General features: G+C 43.6%; 1 protein-coding gene across 1 annotated transcript in view; it reads left to right on the top strand.

The window, feature by feature from the left end:
* Positions 1 to 14,755, top strand: part of LOC311231530 (integrin alpha-X) — a 69,404-nt gene that overhangs the window by 45,657 nt on the left and 8,992 nt on the right. The window contains exons 11-20 of the mRNA XM_084318147.1: positions 1,540 to 1,663; positions 1,849 to 1,991; positions 2,431 to 2,571; positions 2,660 to 2,863; positions 4,495 to 4,625; positions 4,792 to 4,949; positions 5,423 to 5,577; positions 10,304 to 10,420; positions 13,498 to 13,547; positions 14,401 to 14,542. Of these exons, the coding sequence (XP_084174273.1) occupies positions 1,540 to 1,663; positions 1,849 to 1,991; positions 2,431 to 2,571; positions 2,660 to 2,863; positions 4,495 to 4,625; positions 4,792 to 4,949; positions 5,423 to 5,577; positions 10,304 to 10,420; positions 13,498 to 13,547; positions 14,401 to 14,542 (1,365 nt within the window). The remainder of the gene's footprint in view (positions 1 to 1,539; positions 1,664 to 1,848; positions 1,992 to 2,430; positions 2,572 to 2,659; positions 2,864 to 4,494; positions 4,626 to 4,791; positions 4,950 to 5,422; positions 5,578 to 10,303; positions 10,421 to 13,497; positions 13,548 to 14,400; positions 14,543 to 14,755) is intronic.

Genomic DNA, 14,755 nt, shown 5'->3' with positions numbered 1-14,755 from the left:
CGGCCATCTTCCTCCCTCACAAACTTGATGATTGTGTTGCTGTTTCGCTGTGCCACACAGTCATGTGTGTACAGCGAGTAGAGGAGGGGGCTCAGAACACAGCCCTGGGAGGCACCTGTGTTGAGAGTGATGGATGAGGAGGTGCAGTTGCCTGCTCTCACCACCTGGGGTCTTCCTGTCAGGAAGTCCAAGACCCACTGGCAGAGGTCGTAGTTCAAGCCCAGGGTCTCTGAGCTTGACTACAAGCTTGGAGGGGACTATGGTATTGAATGCTGAGCTGTAGTCAATAAATAGCATTCTCACATAGTTCCCCTGCCTCCAGGTGTGATTGAAAATATTTTGTGTACCCACCAGGAGCCAAAGTTAAAAGACACATTTATATAAACTTATACCTAAACCATACAGCCAAACTCTTTCTACTGAACGCACAGAGAGGAAATTGGTATTTATCTTCTTGTCTGACTCTGGAGAAAACGGTAAGCGCATTTCCCATAATGTTGGGTGTTCTTTTAATGTTAGCTGCTTCATTAAATTGATTGCCTGCTGCCTACACCATTGTTGTTTTCAGAAATGTGTTTATTTTTACTGTCTATATCTATCTGTTTACTGTCTATATCTAAATCGTGCTTTAGTTTGCTGTTTTTGCATACCCCCTCTCCTTTACTTATTTACTATGGTTATTGAGCCTTTTATTATTGTCTCACAATACTATTTTATGTTACCATAATGTCTTCCATTTGTTCTCACTCCACGCCCTGCTAAAAACAAAGTGTACCATCTACTATGTTATATCCAGTAACTTCAATTATTAGAAGATTGCACTCAGTAGAGTACAGACCTTTGTCAAGGCCTAACAATCTCCCCCCACTTTGCTGTTACTTTCACATGCAACATCTTACAGGTTAGATGACAGAAAAAAAGAGGTGAGATATTGTCAGTCTCAACAGACCAAGGGTATACATCCATATGGTGACTCTATAGGGGAAAGGTCAAAGGGTCATCAAAACCAAAAGATTTTTCCCTCTAGGAGTCATGAATGTTCACAGCATTATGTGACTGTATGACCAACAGGTCAGGACATAATGCTCATTTCAAAATGTCAAGTTTGGCCTGATGGTGGCACAGTTGTTGCAAATTTCACGACAATCTGGCCATTACCTTTTGACATATATTGACATAATTGGTGGTGCTAAAGATGAGGTCATGGGGTGACCAGAATCTATCAGTATTTTTACTCCAGGGTTCATTAATGTTCACAGCAAATGTTGTGACAGTACGACTAACATGTCAGCAGATGTACTCATTTGACAATTGAATGTTTGGCCTGATGGTGGCGCTAGAGGCAATGTCACGCGGGTCATCAAAATCAACAGCTTTTTCCTGTGTAGGGGTCATGAATATTCACATACAATGTTGTGACTGTATGACAAATGGGCCAGGAGATACACTCCTTTACAAGGTTTGTCCTGATGTGACACTATGGTCATGGGGTCACCAAAATGACACACTCACACTCACACACACTTTTTATCTCAACAGGATGTCTTGATTTTGGGTTCAGTGGGGTCAGACGTCTGGCGTGGGGCGCTCTATGAGCTTCAAGACTCAAACTCAGAAGGGAGGAAAATTATGGACCCCGAGTTGGAGACAAGCTCTTACATGGGTAATAAGAATATGACATGCGCGTGTGTGTGCGCGTGTGTGTGTGTGTGTGTGTGTGTGTGTGTGTGTGTGTGTGTGTGTGTGTGTGTGTGTGTGTGTGTGTGTGTGTGTGTGTGTGTGTACGTGTACGTGCGCGTTCAGAGCAGACCGTGTGACTGTGTCACTCTTTCTTCTATTATAACACAGGATACTCTGTGGCTACCGGGGAGAAGAACAACAAGCTTCTGTATTTCACCGGTGCACCAAGGTTTAACCATAAAGGACAGGTCCTATTTTTCACCAAACAGAACAACAGTTGGACGGTAAAACAACGAGTAAATGGAACACAGGTTGGTAACTGAATAGAAGAATATTTAATTTCTCTCTCTCTCTCTCTCTCTCTCTCTCTCTCTCTCTCTCGCTTTCTCTCTCTCTCTCTCTCTCTCTATATATATATACAGGGTATTAAAAAGTCTTTAAGAAATTCTCAATTTAAAGCCTCAAAAGGTATTAAAAAGTCTTAAATTGAATTTGCACAGCTATTAAATTTTTTGGGGTGCAACCCGGCTGTCAAGTGGGGGGCTACCATGAGCTTGGTGCATCTGGCGAGAGCTTTGGCGCGCAAGTGCAGCCACCAGTTCAGTGTTTATTTTTTAGGTCGTGAAATTGGTATTACATTTAGCTCTAAGTGGTATTAAAAATTTCTTAAATGTAACTTTTAAAACTAGAACAACATTTTTAAATGTAACTAAGCACTAAAATTGGGATTTGCATCCTACATATTCCCAGATCGGTTCCTACTTCGGGGCAGAGTTGTGTGCAGTAGACGTCGACTCTGACGGCAACACCGACTTCCTGCTAGTGGGCGCGCCGCACTTCCACCAGGGGAAGACGGAGGGCCACGTCTACGTCTATGCGGTGACTAACGAGGTGGGCCACTCGGTTCAAATATGGCAGCGTTTTCATTCAAACTAATGTAATGGCGAGCTAACCGGGTGACCCTGTTCTCCTTCCTCAGATTGAACTGAAAAGTGTGATGACCGTCCCGGTCCACGTCCTGTCTCGGGGGAGATTTGGCACCACCATCTCCTCGCTCACCGATTTGAACGGAGATGACCTCAGAGACGTGGCTGTAGGAGCCCCCCTGGAAAATGACCACAGAGGGGCTGTGTATATCTATCTGGGTGACAAACACAGAGGAATGCGCAATAGGTACTCCCAGGTGAGGACAGTCAAAGGTTGACACAGGAGAACAATGTGGGTTATGTTTCGAGACTGGCTTCGCATTCTGCTTCGCCATATTGGACTTGCTCGTTATACATATTGTATACATTGAAAATATTTCTCATGCACCTTCATCTACCCAGCCACGCCCACTCCCGGTCACGTATATAACCCGGTGGCGTGCAGTGCTCCTCCTCCCTCGTCTTTTCATTCGAAAGTGTTGCTACATGCGCTCTGCAGCTTGAGAGAGTAGGAGTATTTTGTGTTGCCTTTTTTCTTCTTCATGAGTGGAAGTCGGATAAGTGATGGCATCACCACCAAGACCCAAACAGTCCACCAGCGCTTCCTCCTCTCGGCCTCCACCGTTTGCCGCGGGGGCGGCGTGCGGTGCCGAGTTCGAGCCGCCCGGAGGCCCCCGGCTGCTTTTGAGCAGTCAGTCCCAGTAGCGCTCCCTGTGGTTTACGATCAAATGTGCCCCCCCCCCCCCCCCCCCGCCTGGTATACCGGTTTTAAAAGCGGGGCGGCAGTGTTGGGGACCCAGGACTCATTCTGGTCGCACCGGACCGGTGTCCGCCGGGTGAAGGTCGAGCTCTGCTCTTACTAAGGAACCTGTTAGCCCGAAGGCCCTGTGCATTTCCAGGAGGAAATAACGGGGCGGACCTGACGTCACAGGGCCATCGAGGTACTGTCTTTTATCAGTCACCCCTCTAAGCGCCCCTGTGTAGTTCATGGTCCTCCAGGCACGGTTGAACCATGCTCTCACTAAGGAACCTGTCAGCCTGGGTTAATGGAGCAACCCTCTTCGAGGAGCGGATGTCTCCCCGGTATGCCAGTGATCACACGTACACCAACTGGTACACCAGTTTGGGAGGCGCGGCTGCGTCAGAGACTCAGGACTCATCCTGAACCCCCACTACCAGTCAATGATTCGTTAGAACATGGAACTTGGTGGTCCTGACGAAGGGGAGGTGGTGTCACAAACAACGCCTGGGGAGGACACGTATGCCACAGCCTCGTTGTCCTCACCAGGTCCCTTTGGTCGGGTTCTAGCTCCTGGACCCGACAGAGAGCCCTGTTGCTCGTGTGGTCCATGGGGCTGGGACCTCCTCTGCATCCCGCCGCTAGGTAAGGGGCGGGATGCGTTTTTCACCTTGTGCGTTTTTTGGGTACTGCACCCTTTTTTCACACAGTCGGTGTTCTATCCCTCCGCTCCTCACTAGGACGGGTGTGGCCCGGACCCTCCCCATTGTTCTGGTGGTCGTAAAGGGGACCTCAGCGGGTACATTTATCGGAGGAGGAGCACAGCACGCCACCGGGTTATATACGTGACCGGGAGTGGACGTGGCTGGGTAGATGAAGCTGCATGAGAAATACTTTCAATGTATACAATATGTATAACGAGCAAGTCCAATATGGCGAAGCAGAACGCTTGCCAGTACTCGCATAACTAGGGTTATAGGATAACCTTCATTTTCACATCCTGCTTCAGAAAGAGGGCTCTAGCTGATGAAAGTATTTTTGCTATCGTAAATAGGCATCAAACAGATAGTATTGCTTCAGTTTTGCAAATCATCATCAAACCTTCCACCCAATGCAGCATCTCAAGTGGCAATACCTCTTATATTACAGAAAATCAGGGCAGAGGATATCAAATCTCAGCTGCAGTTCTTTGGCCAGGCAATAGATGGACAGATGGACCTTAATGGGGATGGACTGACTGACGTGGTGGTCGGATCACGTGGAGACGTTGTCATCTTGAGGTATGAGTAGCTAGTGAAATAGAGACAATTCTTTTTAGAGAAAAAATAAACTCTTGTACTATGTGTTTCTCCTATGCCTTCAAATCATTTTCATAAATCAAAACAATCCAATTGCAAGGAGCCATCTCACACAAAGTCTTAACAATCAGTCCCTTTCGTCCTCCAGGTCCAGGCCTGTGTTTAATGTGACTGCTCATTTACGCTTTCAACCCCTTGAGATCAGCACAGACAAAATCGACTGCCAGAGCAACACAGATGAAACTCTACCTATGGTTACTTTAATAGCATGCTTTCGTACGGCAGAGGCTACAAAGAGTCAACCAGGTAAGAACTCTGTCATCGATGTAAATCAGGCTCCTCAGCAGCTGAAGTGGTCAGCTTGCCTAGTGGAAGATTCAAGATTCAAGAGTTTTATTTGACACATACATACACGAGACATGCAGTGAATGTAGGTGGCCATGCCTGCCTGGATTGTGCAAAGATACAAACAATAAATACAAAATAGACATAAAAAAAAGTTATACGAATAAAATACAGTACTAAATGTAAGGAGTAAAAAGAAATAAGTAATACTATACAGTGGATTTAGAATATAAAATATGTGCAAACATGTATAGCCTACAGTCGTTTTTTTTAAAGTTCCTTTTTTTTTATGTTTTATATTATGTATGCTCTGATAATGGTCCAAGTTCAGAAAGAGCTCAGTAAATAAACCCAGTGTTTAGAATGCAAAATTGTTCACAATAATTCAAGTGTGGCTCGTGTACCCGCCTTAAACATCTTGTATACTTTTCCAGGGGGAATTACTACCGGTGTGAACATCTCGTACACGCTCAATGTGGATCCAAAGAGAGGCTTTTTCAATAACACGGACAAGAGAGACGGGAATTCTCAGTTTCATGTGGTATTGAGGAAAGAGGAAATGTGCTTCAACCACTCCACCTACATGCCAGTATGGTGACATCTTTATTTTTTTTTTATCTACTTTTTTCTCCCATTTTCTATTTTTCTTCCATCCCAATTTCGTATCGTCCAATTCTACCCTCCCCTGTCTCGAACGCTGTTAGGCCATGCCTCCCACTGGTCGGCTGCAATGTGGACGAAGCCTTACATCACGTGTCCCCTCCGGTACTCGAGGAAGCAGCCGTCGCATCTTTTCACCTGCACAGCGCGATCTCTCAGCGGTGCGGGTCTGCGTGGGAGGGACACGCCACCCCCTTCGCTTCCTGATTCTGCTGCGCAGGCGCACCAACCGACCTGTAGGAGTCGCTGTCCACAACGTCCGATCCACACCCATCAGCTTCCCACCCCCTAATACTGCCAATTGTATTAGTATGAACGACCAGCCAAGCTGATAGCAATGCGGAGAGCTGGGCTCGAACCCAGCGTCTCCTGCATTGGTGGCGAGCGCCTTGCCCACTACACCACCTAGCCGCCCTTGACATCTTTATTTATGTAATACTTGTGATCAATCAGTGAGAGCAGGAAAGAGGTGGCCATTTTGAACATAGACAGTCCTACAGAGGCTGTTGTTGGGGTATGTTTTGTATCAGTACTACTGCATGTTATTTGCCTTTTACATATAAGTAGACTATATGTGTATAGCATACAGTATCCCACTGATAATGCAAAGATAAAATCAGAACAATAAATATGATCCTGGTACAATTACTAGGGTAATTTTCAATCAAATATTAATAACATTTACAATTGCACTAGACCTTTGAGAAGAGTGTATTTTAGAATTCTGTGTGAGGGTATACATTTCAGGGATTCTATCCAAAGAGATGTATAACTTTTGACACGACCATGAACAATGTTCAACATCAAATCAGATGGAAAGTAAAGTAACTGCAAAGGATGTAACCTTTTGAAGTGGGCTATTGTACATTTTGTGTATGTAGCAAATTTAGAGAAAAGCAGTGAGGGTGAGAAACAGCTAAAAGCATAAGCATTTAGCCAGCAAGCTGTCCCGCCCGGTCTTTTTATTTATTTACTTTTGGGCTTTCTGCATTTTTCACCAATCCCAATTTAGTCGTTATGCCAATTCCCTTCCTGGTCGTTGCGCGCATTGCCCCACTGTCGGCCTGGGGAGGGTGTAGAACTACCACATGCCTCCTCCGATACATGTGGAGTCGCCAACCCCTTCTTTTCACCTGACAGTGAGGAGTTTCACTGGGGGAACGTAACGTGTGCGGAGGTTCACGCTATTTCCCCCAGATCCCCTCCCTGCTGAACAGGCGCCTCGACCAACCAGTAGGAGTCGCAGTTTACAATGACCAGGACACATACCCCACCAGCTTCCCACCTGCTAACACTGCCAATTGTATTAGTAGGGACGACTGACCAAGCCGGAGGTACCGCATAGTCCACTGCGCTACCCAGCCGTACCCGTCCCAGTCTCAAAAATATATATTTACAAATAATATATGACAAATTTGTTTTACAAAAGTAGGCCTACACACTGTTAACTCATTCTGCGCCAAACCCGAACTTTCTCGGGTTTCAAATCCAAGCGTTGAGCGCCAAACCCGAGATCGTTTTTTCCAATTTTCCCATTCTAAACACTCGTGCCGACCTGCCTGTGTCTCCCTGGCACCGCTCAGATTCAGATTCAGATTCAGATTACTTTATTCGCCATTTCATACATGTACAAAAAGGAACGTGTTTTGGCATTACAGTGCATACTTTTTTTTCACAATTAAGAACAATACAACAGTAAATAAATAATTTTAAGTAAAGTGCAAGACAGGACATAACAGTGAGACAACAATAAGACTGTGAAAGTGCGGTGGTTGGGGACATGGATACAGTGCAACACAAGTTCAAGTCCAGAAGTCCAGCCCTAGCAGCTCGCCATAGAGGGGGGGGGGAGCAGGGGGACACCTGACTCGTTTACCAGTTGAGCTGCTGAGGGGAAGAAACTCAGTCTGTGGCGGGACTTTAGTGTCTTGGGCAGCCGTAGCCGCCTGCCGTGGGGGAGCATGTTGAAGAGGTTGTGACCCGGGTGGGCGAGGTCTGCCATGATCTTCCTCGCCCTCCTCAAGGCCCTGGTGGAATGTAGGGACTCGACGGAGGGAAGGGGGCAGCCGATCACCGTCCCCGCCGAGCGAATCACCCGCTGCAGCTTGGCCTTGTCTCTGACCGTGGCTGCAGGGAACCAGGTGATGATGGAGAGGGTGAGGATGGACTGGATGATGGCGGTGTAAAACTGGACCATCATGGTCCTCGGCAGCCTGAACTTCCTCAGCTGACGTAGGAAGTACATCCTCTTCCGGGCCTTTTTATTGAGAGCGATGGTGTTCAGCTCCCATTTTAGGTCCCGGGAGAGTGTCATGCCGAGGGAGCGGCAGGACTCCACAGAGGCCACCGGGGTGCCTCCCAGAATGATCGGGGTGGGGGGGGCTGCCTTCCGCCTGAAGTCCACTACCATCTCCACTGTTTTCTGGGCGTTGAGGTCCAGGTTGTTGCAGCTGCACCAGCTCAGCAGCCTCTCGATCTCCCTCCTGTAGGCGGACTCGTCCCCCCTGGATACGAGACCCACCAGGGTGGTGTCGTCCGCAAACTTCAGGAGTTTGACCGAGGGGTGCAGAGAGACGCAGCTGTTGGTGTACAGGGAGAATAGTAGTGGGGACAGAACACAGCCCTGTGGGGAGCCAGTGCTGATGGACTTGGGATCGGAGATGTTGATTCCCAACTTCACCCGCTGTGACCTGTTAGTCAGGAAGTCCGTGATCCACCTGCAGGCCGCTGCCTACGTTATAATTGCAATGACGATCGAATCCCGACAGGTGGCAGTATTGCCTACCTTTTGAACTGGGTCTCTCAGTTGTCTTTCAGGCTGCAGGAATCCCTTCCCCCTCAAAGTGAATTAGCACACAGCCATCTGTCACCGATTTGCTCACCTGAAACCTATTGTTTCCCGTATTATAGCCAGGCCCAATGCACACGAGTAATGGCGATCGCAATGGAACTACTGGGATTATTTATTTTGGAGTACCTTCTGACAAAGGTAAGGTCTATTTTAGGTCTATTTTACCGAACCTAAAACATGCTTTTGTATTGATCACAGCGTCGTATTTTACCAAACCTAAAACATGCTTTAGGTAATGATCGCAGCTTCGAAAAATGACCCCCCCCCCCCCCACACCTTGATGACTTTGTGAAGAAAGGTTTCAGGCGAGCAACCCGAACGATTTGCGCATATGCATATAACACGTCATATCTCACGATCTAGAAAACGAGACTGGATTATTTTTAAACGGGGCGATGTTTAGTGTGGAATAGCGCACAAACTAAAGTATGTAGAAATGAACTGGTTTGTCCCGGTTAAACTATAAATAGTGCCTGTCAAATGAGCCATACTATTGTATCCATATAGCTATAATATAGAATATACGATGGGTCTGCAAACATCGTGAAAATGGTCAATAAAGCTGGCACCAGGGAGTAAAGATGGAAAAACAGTGTGGCAGTCAATGAGTTAAAGGTGCTGTAAGTGGTACTGTATTTTGTTGTTAAAACAAGTGTTACATTGCTCTACATTCCTAGTCATCACTGATATAGTGTCTGTCTGGTCAGTAACATGGGTCTCCCAGTCCCTCCTCCTCTGCAGTAAACATTTATTTTTCTGGTATCCCGTTCCCTCTTTATCCAACCAGGAGAGAGAACCCTAGATATTTGTACTTATTTCAAGACATTTTACCAAGCCAAATGTGCTTACTGCACTGGCAGATTATTTTACTTGTTTCAAGGACACATTTCCTTGAAACTAGTTTTTATTTCTTATTTTTGTCAGACCATTTTTGCAGTGTGGAGTTCTCTCCTGATTGGATAAAGTGGGAAGGGGATACCAGGAAAGGTATTTTCTGTTTACTGCAGAGCGGAGGGACTAGGAGACCCGCGTTACTGACTAAATAGTCTACGATGGCTGTCGGTGTGTAGAGCTATTATTCAAATTGTCTAATACTGTAGACCACTCATAACTCATTTGAACAAACAATACCACTTACAGCATCTTTAACTTTTGAAGTGAGGTGTTTCTTGTCCACTATGTTAAATCATGTTAGAAAAATATTTACAGGGGTGCATATTGGTACATTTTCACACAAACCTCTAAGATAAGATAAGATATTATTATAGGGGAGGTACGGGTACATGTGACATCTGACTCGATATTAAAATAATGTGTCGAAACCCTAAATGCAAACACACAAACCAATGTCACTAGAGGGCGCTGCTAAATGGTCCCTGCTTTTAAAGACAAATATTCATTCTATTTGTTTCTGCAATGATGGATTACACCTCTGGAACAAGAGACGTGTCTGTAGTACAGGTTGTTTCTGATGGAGTTGGGAATATAATGGAGAGACGGCAAAGAGAAAGGGTTTATGTAATCAGCACAATAGTAGACTATAGTCACTAGTGCATTCTGATGCTAGCAGTGAGCCAAAGATCAAAATGACACTGGTGTTATCCTTTAAAGTTTGGAGAACTTTGTCGGAAGCCAGAGAATATTTTAAACCAAACAATGAAAGTCACCAACGGTCTCCGTTGGCCAGCAGCGCGGGTGAGTCATCTAGTGTTTATATATATATCTATGGTGAGAGTGATGTGATTTCAGGCCACAGCTGACGTAAAGTATCTAAGAGCATCTAAATCTTTTTTTTTTCTTGCAGAAATGTGTCAAAGACCTATTAACTCCCATCGTCATCAAATTAAACTTCAATCAGTCGGAGAGCAGGACAGAGCCGGCCATTTTGAACATAGACAGTCCTACAGAGGCTGTTGCTGGGGTATGTTTTGTATCAGTACCGTTATTTGCCTTTTACATATAAGTATATATATAAGTATATTATGTCTAGCATATATCCCACTGATAATGCAAAGATAAAATCAGCACAATAAATATGATCTTGGTACAATTACTTGAGGGTAATTTTCAAACAAATATTAATAACATTTACAATTGCACTATCTAGACCTTTGATAGGAGTGTATTTTAGAATGATGTGTGGTAGTAGACATTTCAGGGATTCTTTCCAAAGAGATGTTATCAACCCAAATGGATCATGTGCATATAGTTGACAGCTTCCTGGTCATAACATTTTGCATTTTTATCTCTAAGTACAAATGGGGTAATTGAAATGTCATGCTATGGCATGAAAATAAAATATTCATTAATGTATTCATAATTGAACGACACATGCAGTCAAGCTGGGCTTTGCTCAGCCATTACAAGATTGTCAGTGCGCTGCATCATAGCATTGAGCCAAGTGTTGATCCAGCCATTTGTACAACTGCACTGTAGATGTGCCACTTGTGCACAAGCAAATCTGGTCACTAATTACTTCTAATTAAAGTTAGACATGCACATGCTTTTATCTGTTACCTTTATTCACAAAAACAGAGCCCATGGACTTGTTGTCCTCTGATTACATCACTGGAGGACTAATTCAAAGTGACCATTTTGACATGCCATTGCAGGGTAAACATACTAACATAGGTGTAATTAATTATATTAATATGGTCCTGTTCCATTTAGGTGTGTTGCAGCCATTCCAGTGAGACAGCATGCACAATACCAGGGCCCTGGCCCTGACACCTAAATGGAACAGGGCCATAAGTAATGTGGGATGTCCGATATTATCGGCCGTTATTACATGGCGTTTTCACATTCGCCGAAATGCTTGCTTGTGATTGGTCAATAGCCCCCCGACAGCGGTCATTATTTTTCAATAATGACCGCTGTGGGACAATAATGACCGATGTGCGCAGCTGTTGGCAATCAAGCCCACATCAGTGCAGCAAATCAGACACACTGCCGCGGCTGCACTGACAGATTACAGCGGAGCCAGAACAGAGGCTGCCCGCGATAATAATAATCACTTTATTTGGGCTGACAGAGCCACAGAACAACTGCGATTTGTCAAATGAATTAGGTATATTGTTAGTAAGTTAGCCATGTAATAAGCGGGATAATGTATAGCTTTACTCGGTCATTGTCGCAAATTAATTGACCTTCACTGACGTTTAAAACACCTCGCCGAAGCGGCTCTGTATTTTAAACTACGTGTCGGTCAATTATTTTGCGACAATGACCTCGTAGCTATACATTATCCCTTACATATCGGCATTAAAATGTGATATCGGAAAATATCGGTATCGGTTTTCAAAAAAATAAAAATAATTTTTTTTTACATTTCTATAACCTTTAATTACCCAGGCAAGCAAGTAAGAACAAATTCAGATTTTATTTATTGTCAAAAGTATGCATAATGTTGTGTTAATTCCACAACAAGAGATATGTAATCACTTTGGGTGCCGGGAACCGTCTTTAGACGTCATTCCCGGCCATGCTCAAGTTGCCGGAGGACGCTTTACGTCGTCCTTATATCAATATTTCAAAAATCTGCGATCGGATTCATATGTCCCCTCCGCTGGCCTGAAATCCACCAGCAGGACCCACTGAGCTCTCTGGCGGTTCAGGAGCGCCATCTGGTGGCCGATCGGCGCAATCACTTAAACAGGATGTGCCATAGAGGTTGTGCTAGACGTCCGTATTGCTTCCGGCCACTCGGTACATGTCCCGGGACTCTGGCTCGTCACGCTACATAGCGATCGATTGCCAATAACTCGATAAACAACATGATTTGGACGTATATACCATTATACAAGCTGGAGATGGACCGGGTAAATCGCCATCCCATAATGATAGAATTTCTACTCTACGATGATCGCCCAACGGCGCGCGGAGACTGGGGTGAGTTTGAGCGTGTAACGTTACCGTCTTCGATACTAACTGCTATTATCAACATTTGACCCACATTAGATGATTGGTATAACGCTGCCCACGGAATTATAAACGCCCCCTCGCCCATCCGGTCAACATCAGATGACGTGTAGTAACTTCTAGAAGTACGTCTAGTTGGAATTTTTTATATCACGCTGATTGCCATCAAACTGTATTTCATCATCAATATAATGCATTTGGGGCTATATATCACGTTCTGGAGAAAGCTGCAGAAAGAGATGAAAACATACTTATACATTAGACCATACTTTACTATGAATATGTGAATGAAAAAGTTTAACGTTGCTACACAATGAACAATACATATAGGACTTTGAATGGGCCCTAATAATGGCAATGTAGCAATAGAATTTAAAAAGTTATAGCCCTGCAAAGAAGGGGACTTTCTCCATAGACAAATAGCGCTGGCAATCTATGGTATATCATGAATTTAACCTTAGGCAGCCAAAGTGTTACCTGAAATTATTCCATGTTTTGGGGGGGGTGGGAAACCCTGCATATATCGGTATCGGTTGATATCGGTTGATATCGGTATCGGAAATTAAGAGTTGGACAATATCGGTATATCGGTATCGGTAAAAAAGCCAATATCGAGCATCCCTATTATTAATTACACATGTGTTTTGTTTACCCTATGATGATATGTCAAAATGGCTGCTGTGAAAAGGGCCTAGAACTCTCAAATCAAATCAAATTATGCAAGACTATTTCTAATTTTAGGGGAATATCTGTGGGAATATGTGCAAAATAAATAAGGATTGTTTGAATTTCCTCTTTAAGCCAAGCAATAAATTGGATTAATAAACAGATTTATCAATTCATGAAAATAGTCCATTATCTCTTAGTCTACAGTAAATCTGAAGAAAGAAAAAATACTTTATTAGAGACTTTAATATAAAAAAAATAGAATACTGATACATTTACCTCTTATTATTTTCTAACAACTTTATTATTATTATTATTATTATTATTATTATTATCATCATCATCATCATCATCATCAACCCTCCCTGGCTGTCTCTAGTTTCCAGAATGACAGAAATGTACATTTCTTTATAGGTGCCCTTTGTCTCTTGTGTAGCAGAACTCGAGGTGGACTTCAACTTCAAGTATGTATACTGTACAGTATCTGACAATCTGACATATGTACTGTTATGTTGTGAGCATGATCATTGACTGTTGGTATGTAGTGCTTACCAGAGATGTGCTCATCATCTTTAAGATTTGATTTGATTTGATATTTTTTATTTTCGTGTCTTACATACAGATGTATGCCCAGCCCATATGGGCTTACAAGACACATAACAATAAGTATATAATAATATACTTTACCAATTACTTAACAAATGACATAGACCAAGATGGCCATAAAAAAATACAAGAAAATACAATAAAACGTAATATAACACAAGCTGTACTCAATGTAAATAAACAGAAAAACAAGGTGAATTCAAATACAATTATATAGGATACAGTGTGTTTTGTCTCAGGTGCCATGCCTTCTCCAAAAATCCTGCAAAACCGAAGATGTCCTCCACAAAAAAACAACTCAACATACAACTCTCAGACTGCCAAAACAAATCTGGGTTTACAATTTGAATTTTCTCAAATAAAGCCCTCCTCAAAGTGGTGTACAAAGGGCAATAAAAAACAAAGTGATATTCATCCTCCACCACTCCCAGATCACACAGAACACACAACCGCTCCTCCTCAGGTTTACCCTGGAATCTACCCACTTTTCTTTAAGAAAAGAAAATCCTCTGATATGTACTTTTACTTTTGGTATTAAAGTACATTCAACATCAAATGCTTTTATACTTTTACTTTATTTAAGTACAATTTTGAATTGGGGGGGGGGGGGGGGTGGTACCTTAACCCCAGTACTACTCTTACCAGGGAATGTCTAATTGTTGGATAACAGAAAACTACTATAGTATACTCTTCTTTGTCTGTTTCTTGTAGCACCTCAGCGCTAGTGGTGATGAATCAAAACTACTTCAATGTGACTGTAAGACTGTCCAACCAAGGAGATGATTCCTACAACACCAAGCTCACCCTCCACTACCCTCCAGGACTCTCATTCTCACTGCTGGAGCTTGTGAAGGTGATATTTATGCTGAGATACAACCAGGGAATGGAAAAGTACCTTTAATCAAGTATTTTACTTAAAGGTACTGTAAGTGGTATTTTTTTGTTTGTTAAAATAAGTGTTAAAATAATAATGTTAAAATAATAGCTCTACACTCCGACAGCCATCACTGATGTAGATTGTGTGGTCAGTAACATGGGTCTCTTGTGTCAAGTAAAATAATCTACC

The sequence above is a fragment of the Notolepis coatsorum genome (genome assembly GCF_963971535.1).
Source record: "Notolepis coatsorum genome assembly, chromosome: 7".
Taxonomy (NCBI): Eukaryota; Metazoa; Chordata; class Actinopteri; order Aulopiformes; family Paralepididae; genus Notolepis; species Notolepis coatsorum.
Note: the sequence above shows the minus strand (reverse complement) of the source record. Positions and strands in the feature narration are given on the sequence as shown.